The 18,885-nt window shown below is 43.0% G+C and overlaps 1 protein-coding gene across 11 annotated transcripts in view; it reads right to left on the bottom strand.

Annotated features, from left to right (window-relative positions):
* Positions 1 to 6: 6 nt before the first annotated feature.
* LOC144819585 (uncharacterized) overlaps positions 7 to 18,885 on the bottom strand; it is a 211,414-nt gene continuing 192,535 nt past the window's right edge. For 6 of the 11 annotated variants that reach the window (XR_013607460.1, XR_013607463.1, XR_013607462.1 and 3 more), the window contains one exon: positions 7 to 1,430. Coding sequence is in view for 5 of the 11 variants with exons in the window: in XM_078677418.1 (XP_078533544.1) it covers positions 1,367 to 1,430 (64 nt within the window). In the remaining 6 variants the exon portion in view is untranslated. Of the gene's footprint in view, positions 1,431 to 17,777; positions 17,846 to 18,885 lie in introns of all 11 variants that reach the window. The other 5 variants (XR_013607464.1, XM_078677415.1, XM_078677413.1 and 2 more) reach the window with 1 other exon arrangement.

Here is an 18,885-nt window from a genome sequence, read left to right as displayed (position 1 = left end):
ACAAATAAAGTGCATCTTTGCTTATTTTGATATTGATGGTGCAGATATCACCGATGTTGTGAATGTCTCATTTTCTGCCTATACAATTACATTCTTGGTATTCTCAGTGTCAGTGATTTAGTGATGCAGAGCAAAAAAAGATATGTGCTATGGGTGAGGCTGAAGGATTAATGCTGGGAAAAATAAGAAAGAATGGGTTTTAATATGTCCAGTTCTAATAGTAATCAATCTGAGAAAAATGCATGGGTGATTTTGAGGGCCCACCATGTAAGGGTAATACGTTGCCTACTGAAAGTGGCCAGTGATTAGCACAAGGTAAGGCTTGGGGGGGGGGAGGAAGACACTCTATTAGTCCACGCAGAAACTACTGCCAAGATCAATACCAAATATGCCTTTTTAAAGCATTACCACCTCCAGCTCAACCGGTCACCTCTAGGGAGATACAGGAAAATGTCCCCAATCTGCTTTTATTGCAGTTTTTTTGCTGAGGGTTTTTTTCATCCATGGAAAATGGCATTAGCAATGCAGATGCAGCATATGCTGGTATGAGACCAAGGACCCAGGGGCATGCAACCTTTTCCCATCAACATTGATATTTCTACCATTAGCTGGCCATTTTTTACCAGATCTGTCATGTGTCATTTCTCAGTGTTCCTGCGATGTTAAGGCAATATCCGTTCTCATATTAGAGGCGAGTGTTTGGTGTACAGTACATAATAATGACCTTAGTATAGGTGGAGACAGGTATGTTGCTGATAGTTGCTAGTAAGAAATATTATGGTGAGCAAGGTAATTTTCTAAGGTTGGTGTGCCATAGTTTTAGAGAAGTGCTATAAACAACAGGAGAAACCTTTACACCCAGCTGAGACCTGGATGGTATATGGTAACATACAATAATGTCTGAAGAGGTAACAATTGTGCAATTAATTCATAAAGTATAACTAAATTATAAGGAATACAACAGTAGCACCAACGATTGATTTATGCAGTTATATTTTCAGAGATGAGCAACAAGAGTTTAGAAGCAGCATCAACGTTACTTATATACTATGCATTAAGTACATAGTGAAAACATAGTGCTCATAGAGGAACAGCGATCAGCGCATGTGAAACCTGTGAAAAAGTGAAATAATGCAACAAACGGACATTGATTTAACTGATACTAAACATGAACCGGCAATTGATGGCTTTGTCAAAATCATGTCATAAATCATAATCCATAAGTCCACTGATGTATGTCAACATCGTTTCGACCATCATTATTTAGAGGTCATCATCTAATCAAATTAGGACAAATAGTACATATAAAAACTAATTAGGTTGCCTGAAGGGTAAAGAAAATCAGGGATTTAAAAGAAGGGCCATACTAAAACAGTGCCTTAAAAAATAAAAACAGGCCAATTGGTGGTAACTGATGGTAATCCAGGAACCTAGAATAAGGAAAGAAAGAGAAGACAAAGTTGAAGTTAGCCCGAATGTGCAAGGGAAGGTTAATTAGTTATATTCATTCATTCTTTAGTTTTCATTCGGCCGTATATGGCCATAAAAGACAGAAACAATACAAAGCAATTAAATTATGTAAAACAAATAATTCCATCAACCTCAACATAGTTTATAAGATAAATGATCCAATAACCATAAAGCATAATAGCTAATGCTGCACAAAATAAAACTACAGCACATCAGTCTATTAAAACAATTTGCATGCCCGCATATAAAGTGCATGGTACATCTATAAAATATGAACTAATCAAGTACAGTAAGTATCTCAAATCAAAATAAAACATTTTAAAACAGGCAGTACTATTTGTCAATAGTTTTCATAGCTAAAACAGCTGCTTTAAGAAAAGAATATACCCTGTCACACATAATCAAAGTATCTAATGATTGCAATTTGTGCAAGGCCCGTTCACAGCTTCGGTACCCCAAAGATTTCCAAAGCAGTTTTAAAAACAGTATCCAGGTTAACTAAAATAATTACAATAAAGGATGTAATGCATCCGTGATTGTGAGGTAACCCCATCATAGGGACAAGCCCTAAAGGGGCATTCCAAGTCATCAATTGCCATTCTTAAACTCATAAGCCGCCATACCGATCCTGTTCTAAAATGGAAGAGAAGGGACCTTTACCATTGCGTTAGCTCAAGAGAAAGATAAGAACGGACTCTGAGCTGGCAAGGATGCAATAGTAAGCCGAGACAGAGCCCTTGACCTGCTCCTGCTTTCTTACCTCAGCACACCGTTCCAAAAAGAGACTTATTAACCTAGATTTGTCTCCCTTCTGCAGCCTCAATTATCCAGATGGAGGCAATCTGAAATAATCTCTCTACAGAATGTGGCTTTGGGATTTGTCCATATACTGACCCAAAGAAGTAGATGTGCCATTTGGACACTATCATCGACAAATGTTACTTAGTCTCTGTCTATATGATAAAATTAAAGGCTGAGGGAGGGGGAGCTGTAAAAACCTTATACATTTACAATCTTCCTCACGCTGAAGGGATGAGCTCTTACAAGAACCCCAAATCTCTGCCCCATATGTAGCTGCAGGGACACACTAAGCGTTATAGTTTTTTAATAGAGGTAGAATCGTCCCCTTACCTTTTGTCATGAAGAGATTAAAAACGGCTCCTGCTGAACTACTAAGTTTAAGACTAGAACTGGCCAATTGTGGCTGCCAAGAGCTTAATGAACTAAAAATAGCACCCATGTAATTGAAATCCTTCACACTAGATAGGATCTGTTCCTTTATAAGTAGCTTTAGTTATAATATTTAACCCTCGGGTTCCCAAAGGAGAGGACTACAAACATGTTCTGTGTATATCAGAGCGGTGTACCAGAGTGGAATTGGATATTAGCGGCTCTACTGGGAGAGATCAAGCCTTACTGAGGTAAGAATAAATTTATCCCATGACTAAGAACACTGGTATAGAGTATGCCAGCTGGTCACACTGTCAGTAAAGAGGATTTCTGAAACAATATAAGGACACAGTGCTCTATACAATGTTTACCAATTCTCAGGGTGCACGGTGGGCACTACTGAGAATGGGTACTCACCCAAAGATGAGTATAGTTGTCCTGGTCTGAAGGTTTGCTTGTGCAAACAAGTATTGTGAAGAGCCAAAGTCATAACATGTGGTAGGACTTAACTGAGCTCACTGATTTCGGAAAGGCGCTCAGGAGATTCCCTGAGTCATAAATATGGCTCAATGTGCTAAAGGTCACATGGAGGAGGGATTCCAGCCCAATTTGCTGTGGTTCACAGAATGCACTAAGAGTACCAAGTGAAAAGCCAAAGAATGAGAAGCTGTACAAATGAGCAAGAGGAGGCAAAAGTTGTTATGTTTGGCATCAGCTCACCTGTGGATACGAGACTGAAGCTTTCTCAAAATGAGGGCCTGAATTGAGGCAGGAATGAAAAGTATCTGGCTGCAGGCTGCACCAGTAGGGAAGGTTGAGAATACTGTGTTGTATTTGTCAGCATGCAAGGAACTAGATCGCTGCCCAGTGCGGGAAGGGTTTAGAGGCTGTCTAGCTCCCTGGGGGGAGAAAGAGGAGAATAAGGCCCAGGGGTTCAAAGAGGGTATACTGAATAAAAGATTGGCCCGAGGAGGATTAAAAATGAGGCCAGAATGCCACATAAGTGATTCTGTCCCTAAAAGAAGGGCGTACAGTCTAACTATGGACATTTGTAGGCACAATATAATGGTGCTGTAATAAAACAATAGGTACAACATGAGACCACATATGAATGACTTAATTGTAACAGACAATAGACCAGAAATCAAATAAAGCAATATGGTTTGGGTTTCTATTAACCCCTTCGACACTCATGACGAGCTCAGCTCGTCATGTATTTTCCATTGATTTCAATGGAAAATACATGAGGAATTTACAAGGGCCTTAGCATCCAAGTGGTTAAGGATATTTTATTGCAGGAGATAGAAACCACTTGTAATATGAAGGAGGAATTTGTAACAAGTGATGTGCCAGTTATATGACAGTTAGGCTATGACCATGCTAATATATTCTTCAAAGGTATTCTTAATAAATTAAATAAGAAGGATGAATTGTAACAAGTGACATGCCAGTTACCTGATAGTTATGCTGTGACCAACTTTTCCCTCCTCTGCCACATTCATGCAGCATCTTATTCATTGGCTTTTCACTTTCCACCCATATGGCATCCTGTGAACCATTGCACATTGGTCTGGGTTCTGCAGCCCATGTGAATTTTGCCACATTGAGCCGATTTCATGATTCAGCACAACTTCTGAACCCTTCCCATAATTCAGCGAGCCTGGTTGGGTCCCTTGCACATTGTGACTTAGGCACTCCGCAAAACTTTTTTGCACAAGTGAACCTTCAGACTAGGACAGCTATACTCATATTTGGGTCTCTACTCGATCACAGTAGTGTCCACCATGCGCCCTGAGGATTGGTAAACAAGGTATCGAACACTGTGTGCTTATATTGTTTTAGAAATCCTTTTTCCTGACAGTGTGACTTACTCGACAAGAGAGTGTTCTTGGTCATGGGATACATTTGTTCTCACCATATGCCAGGCTTGCCGTGAGCCTCTAATATCCAATTTCATTTTGGCACACTGCTCTGATATACACAGAACTTTAGTGTAGTCCTCTCCTTTGGCGACCTGAGGGTTTGATTATTAAAACTAATTAATCCTAGGTTCCTGGCTTACCATCAGTTACCACTAATTGGCCTGAATTTATACTTTACGGTGCTGTTTTAGTCTAGACCTTCTTTTAAATCCCAGTCTTTCTTTAGCCTTCAGGCAGCTTCATGATTTTATGTGCAATATTTGTCCTGATGAAGACCTCTAAATAATGAAGGTCGAAATGTCATTCATCAGCGGACTAACAGATTCTGACTTATGACATGATTTTCACAAATCCACAATTGCTGTTTCATGTTTAATGCCAGTTAAATTATTATAAGTTAGTTGCCTTTTTTCACTTTTTCCTGTGTTTCACATGTGCCGCATTCTGTTCCTCCATGAGCACCATGTGTTCACTATGTACTTAATGCACAGTGTTTAAGTAACTTCAATGCTGCTTCTAAGCTCTTGTTGCTCATCGCTGAAAATATGACCACATAAAGGAATTGTTGGTGCTATCTTTGTTTTCCTTATCGGTCAGAATAACTTTATTCGGCTTACTCAAAAGCCATACAAAGCAGGAAAAATAAAATACATTTCATATAAAATTATCATAATCACACAAAAAACATTAAATGAATAGCAATTTAACATACAATTAAAAAGTATATCATTTACACATGGGTATAAAGAAGAAAAAAACATTTGACTCTAAAACTAATCTTGGCAAACAGCTTTCGCCCTTGAGGCGGCTACCAGAAAACTAGCAATGCAGAAAGTAACATGGGGGTTGGGTAATAATTGTAAATAAAACAAAGCCGGTCTTACTTGGGTGAAGCCGGCCTTTTTGAGAATGGGCAGCAAATATTTTTTCCGGGGTTCTGAAAACAGCCCGCAAAACATAACAAAATGCATCGTGTCCTGCACTGAGAACTGGTCACAGCTACAGGGCGGAGCTAATTCTGGTTTCTGCCAGTTTTTAAAAGAACCTAGATAAAAATGTAACAAATTAAATCTAAATTTGGTTAAAAGAAACCTATGGAAGGGGATTGTTACAAAACCAAGGTAGGGTGCTAGTGATAACGAGTTGACCAGTAAACAGTGGTCCCTCACTGCCGGTTTTACCAATTCGCGTTCTTCACGGCATGCTTCCTTCCTTTCCAGAAATGACTTTTTTACAAATTCAATATCTTGGATCTTAATATCCTCGGGGGAGGAAAAAAGATCCGGACGACCAAGATCTGAAAATGCCCTACTCAAGTAAGCCACCCAAGGGATCTTTTTGGATCTGTCCAAGGACAGTACGTCAGACATAATCTTGTGGTTCAGTGGGAGTTCTTCATTCATCCACATTTTCAGCCAAAGTATCAGGGGGGCCATGCTCAGTTTATCAGAGAGAAACTGTAGGCCCACTTCCTTATGGATCGAATACGTTGGGGTCGACTGGGGAACAGAGAGTAGGGTTCTGATAAATCTATTTTCCGCTTTTTGAATTGGTTCCACATTTACATAACCCCACAATGCGGACCCATATAAGGCAATGGCTACGGGTTTACTGTTATAGATTTTTAATAAAGCTTCCATGGGCCTAGCCCCTAGCCTGCCGGCGAAGCCCAGAAGCGCTGATGATGATCTGTTAACAGCCAACCTCTTAGCTCTTACCTGCGGACCCCAGGACCCTTTCTGGTCGAACAGTACACCTAAATAGGGGAATGTAGATACCCTAGAAACTGTGTCCCCCTGCATGTGAATGTTTTATTTCTCTTCTTACGACATTCTCGGCGTGTGACTTGGTTACGTTTATCTTAAGATCTAATTGCTCCATAAACGAACCAAAGGCGTTCAAAAGGCACTGGAGGCCAACACCCGTGCGGGCAATCAGCACGGCGTCATCCGCGTATAGGAGCGCCGGGATCTTAATTGCTCCCACACGCGGGACGTCGGCTTCCTGTCCCCCCAGGTGTGCGCCCAGGCCATTAATATAGATGGTGAAGAGCAGGGGGGCTAAGATACAGCCTTGCCGTACCCCCTTAATGATCTAAAGGGAGTGGTACACCTGCCCTCATTTGTCACGCGTACACTGGAAGAGAGTTCTTGATGCAGGGTAGCTATAAAAGTGACCAAGGCCTCGTCAATCCCCATCTCCAGTAAGATGGCCCACAACTTCGACCTGTTGACTAGGTCAAAAGCCGAGGAGAGGTCCATAAATGCAAGATATACGGACCCCTCCTTGGCCACAGTATATTTGGAGATGAGCAGATGTAAATTAACGCACTGTTCAATGGTGGCCTTTCTTTCCCTAAAGCCATATTGATTTTCAGCCAACCCCCCACAGTACTCAACATTCTCCCTCAACCTAGTTAGAAGAACTCTACCTAAAATTTTTACTGACGAATCCAGGAGGGATATAGGCCTATAACAGGCTGGATCATCCCGCAAACCCTTTTTAAAAATTGGAACAATAGTAGAGGTGTCCCAAGAAGCGGGTGCAGAATTACCATTAACGGCGTTAAACACGTTTGCCAGAACTTCAGCCCATTGTTTAGGTGAGTACAAGAAAAAGTCAGCGGGCACACCGTCAGGGCCAGGTGCCTTATGCTTTTTAGTAGCCAAAATAGCTTTTTCCACCTCATTTCGATTAAAAAAGATGGGGTGGATGACTGAGGTATTCAACGGAACATCATTAGTCGCATCAACAGTGTCCCCATAGACATTTTTAAAGTGTGACAGCCATTTATCATCGGAGACGACACAGTCCATAGATTCATTGCTGTCGTCCGAAAAAAAGGGCTGTTTAATGGTCTCCCAAATTTTTTTACTATCTTTCAGGACTGCCACCGAAAGGAGACTGTCCCATGCTTCTTGTTTAATAGTGTCCTTTCGTTTTTTGACAGCTAGCTTGTAGATCTTCCTCAATCTGGTGATCTCACTTTTTACCCTAGGGGTATTTTTTAGGGCTACCAGCAGTGATCTATGTGCTTTAGAGCAAGCTGAATCAAACCAACGCTTAATTCCTGGGGTACCTTTTTTTGTCTTTGCTATAAGATCCTGTGATACCTGTCCGCATATTCCTTCAAATGCCTTGACAATTTCTTGACCCTGGGCACATGGATTTTTACAGATCTCAACCTGGTCCTTAATTTTAACATAATTTTCTGCGTAAAATTTCTCCGGTACCACCTTGGCCCATTTCAAGCGTCTACCTTGATCTGAAATCTTCAGAGGATGGGCAGGCCTGATTATCAACGGGGATGAACCCATGTGGCCTCCCCACGCTACTTCTAATTCTACCGGGTTATGATCGCTAAAGTGTGATTGTACTGTGCGATAAGAAATCGCCCGGTTTAAGATTCCCAAGGATATAAATATGTAATCTATGATTGTACCTTGGGGAATGCCAGTAAAGGTTGGCAATCTAGTGCCCCCATCTGGTTTCGTACAGATCAAAGTTAGCGAGAAGATCTTCCAATTCCTCTCCCTCTGCAGTGTGTTCGAAATGGGGTCCCTCTAAACCATCATCCCGTTCCATACTGCTTTTCGTACAAATTAGGTTACACGGATGAATATTAAAATCACCTAATAAAATGTATTCAGTATCAAATTTAGTATTCTGACTGACCAAATTTAAAATATTGTCTAAATCAGTGATGTTTTGACCTCTGTGGTCGCAGTTCCCTGAGTTATAAAAATTTATAAAAATAGTCCTGCTAATGTTATTAGTCACTCTTTCAACCATCAAAATGTTTGGCGAGTTGGTGCTAATCTGCCTACAGCTACCCTTTAGGTCTAATGAGAACAAAATCAGCAGGCCTCCCTTTGCCCTCCCCATACGACTACGACAGCTGGTTTAGTAAAGCTAATAAACCCGTCCCACCAAAGGTTGGCAGAGATGTCACAGGTTTCCTGGAGGGCAATAATATGGTGACCTAAAACAAAGTTTAGCCATAACTTATCCTGTCGCTTACTGCTTAACCCTGCTATATTCCAACTTATCAACTTGCACGAGTCTCTGGATAACTTAGGTTCAGAATACCCCACCAATACCCCTGCATTGCTATGTGGTGGTTGAGTTAAATCATTTGAACCTGCTTTCGCTAGGCTCTGTGGCTTGTCTCCGGCACTGCGCTGATTCACGCGGTGCTCGGGCTGATGTGACATAGGAGGGTGGACATGTCTAGGTCTGATTTGGTCTCCCTGCCCCGTCTGAGGGATGAACTCGTCAGGATATAATCCCTTAATATGTGGACTATTCCTATCTAATTGTTGGTTTAAATCATTATTTCCCAGATTAGTGAGCTCTATATGTCAGTCGCAGTCGTTTAAGTTGGACAGGACTCCGTACCTGTGCCCTGTTCCAAAGCCCCAATCAAATGGGGTAGCTGGCTGACCCCAACCATTCACTACTGTGTTCCACATAGGCTGTGGAGTGTTGGGGCGCATCAAAAACTGTTCGTTTCCCGGCCTAACCATAAAGCCATGTCCATATCCTCTGTTATCAAATCCCGGGGTGCTTACTCCCCACCTATTTGTGTTTGTGTTGGGCCAATTTGGCCCCGGGGTTCTGGCCATTTGCCCAGTCGGGAAGTTATATTGCCCTGTCCCATGGCTAATCATCGGGTGTGAACGGTCGTTGTTGAATCTAGATTTGTTTTCCCCACCCCAATAAGTGGCTCTTACGTGCCTTCTAGGCCTGGGAATATTAGGGGAAATGACATTATGATTTCTATTAAGAAAGAATTTCAGGGTAAGCGGAATTATTGAGCCGCTTCTACGTTGAGGTGGGAAGATGTTAGCGAGGATATTTGGGAGTACTTCTGCGCTGGCAAAATTTAAAACTACGCAGTCCCCTTTAAATTTCTTTTGTTTATTCCCAATCCATGGTACCCTCCTTGACGTGACAATTTCCCCTGCTAGCTGGTCAACTCCCTGGGATGCCATATACATATTATTGGAAAGCCAATGTAGGGCTTTGTCTTTTAATCCTTGAGGGGTTTCTTTTTGCTCGGGGGATAGGACAGGAACGTTCGCTAATACTAGGACTAGGGGTGAGGCTGCCATAATAAATTGTGTTGAATCCTCCCCTAAGTTCAATAGTGCTGGCACAGCAGGTACTAAAGTTGGCGACTCTCTCATTACAACCTGGCTGGGCTCAGATGATGTTAACTGCCCTGCTAAAGTGGGCTGTACTTGGCCTTCCATGAGGCATGTATCAGGACCCGTACCCACCTCTGCTGTGACTACTGGTTTAATAACATGGGTGGCTAAATTTTCCAAATCGTTGACCACCTTAGTTTGCGACCCACCCATCTTTTTCACTTCAGCTGTTAATTTATCTATTTTCCCAATGAGTGGCTTAATGATGGTCCTAATTTTAATGTCTATCATTTCCGAGATCCTATTAAATAGGTCGTCGTCAATGATTTGCCTAAACTCTTCAGGGTCTTCATGCTCCACATTTTTCCCTTTATGTCTTGGTGGTGGGGTAGGCTTTTTCTTTCCTGTCTGCTTGGCCCCACGTTTAGCTTGTGACTTTCTACAGTTTCTCACTGGCCGGGCAACAGGCGACGGAGGTAAAAGGACTTCCGCTGCAGTATTGTGCTGTTGCTCGGCGTCAGACACTACATGTAGTGAGTCGGTCAATTAACAAGTCAGAATTTTCCATGACGTTACTAATGTTTTGGGAATTGGTATCGAGAATCAAGGTCGTGGGATCAGAAGGACGAGTCCCAGACAATTGTTCATCAGGGACAGGGCTCAGTGAACGCAAAATTGGGGATTGACTCAGGCCTAGAGATTCCCTTCTCTCGTTATTTTTTTTCTTCACCAGTTGAACTAGGAAAGAATCTAAAGTATTAAGTGGTTCTGACGTCACAGGGGCCGGTTTTCTAGGCATGTTTATAAAATTCAGGAATACTAACAAGGATCAAGTATGGCACTCAATGGTTTAGAAGATATGGTAGAGCTAGGTCACAGTTTTAACAGAGCTATTGTATGAAGTACATCATGACAAAACTATACAACAGGAAACAGTTTCAGATAGTCAGCAAGACCCTGCTTTAGTTAAAATAGGCAAGGTCTAACCCTTTTCTGTGTCAGGGAAATCAATAACAGTCAGTGTCAATAAGCGAAAGTGATTTCCTCATTTAACACAGTACCTTGGCTTGTCCACAATGAGATGTTAGTGAGGTGGCCCGGCCCGGCCTCCATCGGCCCCTGACGGCCACAGACGGTCCCGCCCTTGTCCCGGGCTTCTCCCGGGACGCTCCCGCGCGCTCCCGCGCAGCGGGCTGTTCTCAACAATATATAATACTATAGGTAAAGGGGAGGGGCAGGCGGGGAGAGCAGCCCAGGTGCAGCTTGTCCGGCCGGCGGTGCTTCTGGGAAAGGTAGTCCCTCGCCGGCAATAGCACTCCGCTCGCAGCCCTGCCTTTCCCTTGTTTACTCCAGACAACAGGCAAACAGGAATCCTGGTGTAATTAGTTCCACGCAGCGGGACCCGCGCAGCGGGTACCGCAAGAAGTAGGCAGGAAGAAACGCGGTGAGCTTGAAAATGCCTCACAGCACCACGACCTCACAAAACAGCAGGGTGACCCAACGAGTGCTGGAACTTCCCGGTTTTAACATCCAATGGGGAGGGGCAGGCGGGGAGAGCAGCCCAGGTGCAGCTTGTCCGGCCGGCGGTGCTTCTGGGACAGGTAGTCCCTCGCCGGCAATAGCACTCCGCTCGCAGCCCTGCCTTTCCCTCGTTTACTCCAGACAACAGGCAAACAGGAATCCTGGTGTAATTAGTTCCACGCAGCGGGACCCGCGCAGCGGGTACCGCAAGAAGTAGGCAGGAAGAAACGCGGTGAGCTTGAAAATGCCTCACAGCACCACGACCTCACAAAACAGCAGGGCGACCCAACGAGTGCTGGAACTTCCCGGTTTTAACATCCAATGGGGAGGGGCAGGCGGGGAGAGCAGCCCAGGTGCAGCTTGTCCGGCCGGCGGTGCTTCTGGGACAGGTAGTCCCTCGCCGGCAATAGCACTCCGCTCGCAGCCCTGCCTTTCCCTCGTTTACTCCAGACAACAGGCAAACAGGAATCCTGGTGTAATTAGTTCCACGCAGCGGAACCCACGCAGCGGGTACCGCAAGAAGTAGGCAGGAAGAAACGCGGTGAGCTTGAAAATGCCTCACAGCACCACGACCTCACAAAACAGCAGGGTGACCCTATCATTTAGTTATACTTTATTTGTGCAATTGTTACCTGGTCAGACATTGTTGTATGTTACTGTAGATTCAGAGAAGGCCATGCATATTCAGGTGAATGGGTAATTGCCTGCCTCATTATAATTGTTGTTGGAGTCTGTGGGTTTTAATCTATACCTTCTCTCTACATTACTGCTGGAGCTTACCAGTGGTCTTTGATTACATTGCTTCAAAACACTGCTTACATTCTTGTATGGTGACTATTTCTGTTGATTCACCAAATTAAAAGTTAACGAGAAATAGTAAGGACATATGCATTTTAAGCCCTTAATTTGTGTCTATGGCCAATGTGGTTTCTGTGACAAGTTACTACTCAGGTATTGGTATTAAGTTTATAATATTGTGGAGTGTGTGTGTGTTTGTGTGTGTGTGGGGGGGGTAAGTACGGAAAATACGCAGGAGAAAGGTGAAGCTTTTGTGAATGTCCTAATGCTCTGCTCACACAATATCACTGTTTTCAGGCAGTTTAACAAAAGCTTAGGAATGTAAATGGGGTAATTTGTTTAAAGAAAAACTGATGATAAAATGTCTTTGAAAAGTAGTTGTGCGAAGAAATATTCATATTTAACAAAAACTGTCAAAGCCAACAGTTCTGGATTTGTTTGTAAGTGAATGTGCTTCTTGATTGATATGAGACTTGTATGCATGTGTGTCTCAATACGTTAACGGTTAAAAGTGTGTATAGAAGGAGTATGTGGAGGCAGAAATGTATGAAGACATTGGTGAATGAAAAAATGATTGAGTAAATCATGCGATAGCTGGGGTAACTGTCCATGATAAATGCACAACATAATACTTGTGATACTGAGTTTTTACTTCTGTGTCTTTTCTAAACATAGCCAGTAGCAATTTGTTACTGTAACGAAATTTAATGGTGCTCGAAGTTCCTTCCACGGAAGGAAGGGTGAGTAGTCCTTGCCTGGATTTAACCTTGTGGCCTGCTGAGCACCTATTACTGTTATACTTGGTTGGCACACACCAGTGCAAAATCTCCTACTCAGCTGCCTTTGGAGGTGGTACCCAGATTTTCTCAGGCTGTGGCACATCTAGCATTTTCAAACGGGTGCATAGCTACTTACCTTACCACGGTTCCCTTCTCAAGTCTTTTTGAAACTAAATTGCCCATTCAGGAGATCTAGTGGAATCAAAATTCCATAACTCCTTAAAATGCAAAACTCTCTTGTGACACCAATTATCATCAAAATACAGCCCAGTGTGACTGAAGGGCACTTGAAACTCCTTCTCAACCTCCATCGAGATCAGACATGCACCTGGCATGATCGAGACCCACACCTATTCTTTTCTATTTAATGCCACAATCCAAAGGCTGACTGGAGCCCCAACAATCATCTTTGAGTCACATTAAAGTCCTAAGCCCAGAGTTAGCATGAGAGGTGCATCGAAACAGGTGCCACCTTAAGGAATATATAAGTGAATCCCAGTCCCCTTTGAAATAAGGAGTGGGACCTCTTCTCAAAGAGCTATTTAGACAGAACAGATATGTGTGGCAGTAAAGTGATGTGCAGGGCGGCATAGAATGGTGGAAGTGGGCTAAACACAGAACTGGTAGGTGTCACAATTGGGCACCTTGTGAGGGCTTATAATGAGCTTTCGAGTCCTTTTTGCATGTATGATACTCGTTAGCACAAACCTTTTCTGCTCGGGCTTTCTCCTGCTGGTATTTTGCGACAATTGTTTAAGCAAAGTATGTGCTTCCATGAAACAGATGTGTAGAACAGGACACCAGGAAACGACATTTTGTACAGGAAAGCGTAAGAAAATCTAATTTTGTGATTTTTCACGATCTCCGAATGTTAGGGTTGGAATGAACATGTTACATTTATATAATCATTTTATGCCTCTTTCGTATTTTTCAAAATGAAATCCTAAGTAAAAAACATGAAGACGAGGATTTTTTGAAACAAGGCCGCTCACAATTTATTTCACTAAACACCAGGCTCATTGAGCGTGTCAGCACCCAGAGTGTCTGCAATGGTTTTAGTACAGATTGAATGAAGAAATGTGAGTTCAGAGCATGGAAAACAGAGTAACATGTCTCTCATGAGACAGATTTGAAAAGCAAACACTGCTTTCAAGACACCACAGGGGATCTGTTCCCCTGCTAAGACAAACCCAGCAGGAATATCCTCTCTGATTCATTCTTTGGCAGGCTAGCACGTTTTCTCTCTCAGTGGCTCACAGGCATCCAATGCATACTTGGAAATTCTGTAATGATTTCACTCGTCTAATTATCTAGTAATCTATACAACATATACAATGATTGTCCAATTACAGTGTGAGTCAATCTAGGAACTCAATGAAAAGATAATTATGGCAAAGCCCGGAAAAGCACAACTGTGCATTTTAATTTGGCAGATTCATTAACTGTAGAAATTATGAGTAAGTGAAAGCAAAACCGCAGGAACCATCGATGAGCCAATCCAATGACCACAGATATCTTAAATGAAATATATCAGTGCGGTCAGATACGTGGATTTGCTTTGAATGAAGTTACATTAAAAATCAACTCCTCTGTGGCTGCAGATTTATTGCTAATAATAATGCCTCTTTTCCTATCGACTAATTTAGTGGTAACTAACAAACCACAGAATCTCTGCCTACAGTGCAGGATAAAAGTTATATTTAAAAAAAAGTTCTTTTTTGGAAATTTAATTGATAAGCAACAGTATTTCTTTTGTATTTCTGAATTAAAGGCAAAGGTTCCTATTTGCAAACAGGCCTACTCACCAGAGCATTTTTGAGTAAAGAAACTAGGACTCCACTGTCACTACTTTAGATATTGGCACAGGTTATCCGCTAATCTCAAAACAGAGATTTCTACCTACACCTGCCCTTTACCTTTTAGAGCTTATTTACAGAACCATTTTACTGTAATACTGTATGTTTTCAGAAACGCTGTTCAGTAATTTCCACTATGACATCCATGTCTCTTATGTGTGGAGTTCTCCATCATGAATGTGGGGACTCTGCATACAGAGGTATATGTTTCAGGGGCAAATAAGGGAGTAACAAGAGGGGGATAGAAATTGGGCATATGAATTAATACATGGGAATTATAAGGAGAGGTTTAGGGAGTCACACATAAATATTAAAATTCACCCATAAAATTGTAATCCACTTGTTATTCACCAAACTTACATCCACATCTACCCCAGTAGTACCACCCACAAAACTGGTTCAGATCTACTCCAGACAAGTCTTAGTTCAGGTCACAAACAACTCCGGCCATCCAACATCATCTCTTACGCCAACGACACCCAGCTGATCCTCTCCCTCACCAGTGACCCTGACACCGCCAGAGCCTGCCTACACGAAGGGATGAAAGACGTCGCCGAGTGGATGAAGGACAGCCGCCTGAAACTGAACTCGGACAAGACGGAAGTCCTCATCCTGGGATCTTCGCCCTCCGCCTGGGATGACTCCTGGTGGCCCCCAGCCCTGGGCACCGCACCCAAGCCAACCGACCACGCACGCAACCTGGGCTTCATCCTGGACCCCTCCCTCTCGATGACCAGACAAGTCAACGCCGTCTCCTCATCGTGCTTCAACACCCTGCGTATGCTTCGCAAGATCTTCCGCTGGATCCCGACCGAGACCAGGAAGACTGTCACCCAGGCACTCGTCACCAGCCGACTGGACTACGGAAACACCCTCTACGCCGGAACCACAGCCAAGCTACAGAAAAGACTCCAGCGCATCCAGAACGCCTCCGCCCGACTCATCCTGGATGTCCCCCGACGCAGCCACATCTCCAGCCACCTGAGGAACCTGCACTGGCTCCCCGTCGACAAGAGGATCACGTTCCGGCTCCACACCCACGCACACAAGTCTCTCCACGACCTGGGCCCCAAGTACCTCAACGACCGACTGGCCTTCTACACGCCCACCCGCCAGCTACGGTCCACCAGCCTCGCCCTCGCAGCCTTACCACGCATCCGAAGAGCCACCGCCGGAGGAAGATCCTTCTCTTACCAGGCTGCCAAGACTTGGAACTCCCTCCCCATCCACCTTCGGCTGACCCAGGACCATCTCGCCTTCAGGAAACAACTCAAGACCTGGCTGTTCGAGCAGTAGCATACCCCTCCCCCCAAGCGCCTTGAGACCCTCCCGGGTGAGTAGTGCGCTATACAAATGGCATGATTGATTGATTGATTGATTGATTGATTGATTGGAACTTCAATCAACCAATCAATCATATCATTTGTAAAGTGCACTACTCACCCGTGAGGGTCTCAAGGTGCTGGGGGGAAGGAGGGGGGGAGTGCTGCTCCGCTCGAAGAGCCAGGTCTTGAGGAGTCTTCAGTGCACTCTCGTGCAAATCAGTGTAGGCAGCTAATAATGCTAACACTACATAAGGAAAAATGGGGAAAACAGAGAAAAATATTTTGTTAAAAATATATATATACATTTTTTGTTTTTTTACAAAATGACTATGCTCTTAAATAATAAATATAGCTACAATTACTGAAGAACATTTATTACAAAAAGACATCCATCACATTTAACATACTTGCTACTGCGATTGGGGAGTTAACAGTTGGGAATCCACCGCAACATCAATCACTCAGAGCCCTTCCACATAAGCATGTAAGGCAGAGGCCAGTTTTTTTTCACCATTTCACCATGAACACCTTTGTTGTCTTACTCCTCATTTTCAGTAACAATTATTTTAGGAGGAGAGAGAGAGGATTTACAGACAGAGGATAAATATCCTTTGAGTTCCATGAAAGCAGCCATTGTTGGATGCCACTTCTTCCGCGATGTGATCCATAACATTATTTCAGACCGGAAGTAGGGGCTCATTTCTCCTACAGGACTTCTCTGTACATGTCAAAATATGAGCTGCTCTCCATTTCCTGACCACTGGATATTTCCAGATGGTCAGTAAGGACACAGCAGACATCTCACAGCCAAGCTAATCATACTGGTTACATTGCAACAAGTACTGAGATGTATCACTAACCAGTTTATATCCGTACAACAGTCAATTGCAGAAAGGCAATGGATGCCAAGGGAATTTTATGATATTTTATAACACTACCGTAGATTGGGGGTCAGGAGGGGGAGTTTATAGACCTGTGGGTGTATGTTCCCTCATTAAGACTACAAAAACCAAAATATACACCTACAGTCTCGTTCATGTGTATGTAAGCAATATGTGTAAAATTGCCCTGTCTCTCTCTAAACTAACAAAAAGTGATAATCACGGGGAAAGGCATCCTTTAAGGATAAGAACCCTCACTCACCCGAAGGTGACATGCTTCATCATATGGGTCCTCCTTACCAGTGTGGAAAACCTAGTCAACACTGGGAGCTACTACTTCAGAATTTGAGGAAGGAGCTCAGAGATGTTTTAATTTGGTAAGGAGCAGCATAGTAATCCCATATGTGAGGTGATGAGTATAGTGAGGTTTGCAGCACTGCATGAAAGAGTGGAATATGAATTAAAACTGCCTAGATAGGATCACTAGTTTACTTTATTGGTGTGTTCTACCTGACAGGATTAAAAATGAAACAGCACAGTGGTATGGATATAGAACCACTGTCACTTAGTGGTCAACATGTTTCAGCCTGATGATCAAACTCATGTATCAGCGGCTTTCTTCAGGACCAGATATAAACGTGTTATTACTGCTGCAACTATGTGATAAGTAATAAAGTTTTGTACACCACCGGTATTCCTGCTTTTCTTTCATTTGTCAGGTCATACCCAAGGTATCTATGGATAAAACACAAGGAACAGGAAATGGGGGTTGTTATGAGAGAGAAAGGAAAAAAGGGGGGCAAACAAACAATTAATCAATCACATGAGAACTTGAGCATTGTGCATTGTCACTATGTCACAAGTGTAATTTTGCTTTTTACTATTCATAAGCGAAAGGGACTTACTCTCAACTGTAGGATAGCCCTGCCTCACCTCTACCTGACAGGCTGCTCTGGAAGGAGGCCCCGCACTGCTGGAAAGAAACCAAGAGGTGCAGAAATTATTAACAGATTTCTACACCGTTTGTACATTTAAATCCTAATTACTCTGTAAAACAGGAGGCCAAATAGGCACGACTAGGTGCGGCAGAACTCAGAAACCTCAAGTACACAAGAGGCAAAAATTCAGAATAGGCCACAGCTTCTTGACCATAACATTCTTTAAGACGTAAATAGTATTATCTTTCAAGGCGAAGTCAAGGTCTGCCATTAAAAATCAAAGGTTTCCCCTAACTTGTAGCTTACCTTTCCGTCGGTACCTCAACTCGAACAAGAGCTCGCCCCGGGAGGTACCGAACGGAAGGCAAGCTCGCATTTATATGCTGGCGGCTTAATTGTCTGCCGCTGTGCAAGGAAAAAGGGTCCTTCCATATTAGCGGTCTATACAATCGCCTGTAATTCTATTGCGCATGCGTCTTTGCTTGTAATACTATACTATGCGCATGCGCTTGCTATTGTCTGGAGGAGCCACTGTTTCACGCGCATGCGCGCTTGGACACTGTCATTATCTCGCTGTTCTAAAACGTAAACACTCTTCCGATGTGTATAAGTTGGTAAGTTTTTGCATGAACGAAAATCGCGCACGTCTTTTTCACATATATATGAACCATGTAGAGGTTAGACACGTAGCAATGATGAACCCAATAATTATCTTATCATTTAATAATGTAGATGTTAATGTTGAAAGGACATAAATTCATATCGATATTGTACAGAGTATCCAGTCTAAAGTCGACATGGATAACTCGTAGACCACATAAATATTAAGATAAAGATGCATGTCATATGGAACACTGGTGTTTGTTGTAAGTGTTTCTGGAGAAATATACATAGGTAATCATGACACCTCACTGGGCCTATTATCAAGATCATACCATTATCTCTTTTTGGTATGTGAAGGGAAGAAGGTACAGACATTCTTCTCATTCTGTACCCCACCACCGCTACATTGTATTCATATTCATCCATATGATTTCACAGCCCGGATATCATATTCTATGCTGGACGTTTGTGA

This window comes from Lissotriton helveticus, chromosome 2_1, assembly GCF_964261635.1.
Source record: "Lissotriton helveticus chromosome 2_1, aLisHel1.1, whole genome shotgun sequence".
Lineage (NCBI taxonomy): Eukaryota > Metazoa > Chordata > Amphibia > Caudata > Salamandridae > Lissotriton > Lissotriton helveticus.
This window is presented reverse-complemented; position numbering and strand designations above follow the sequence as displayed.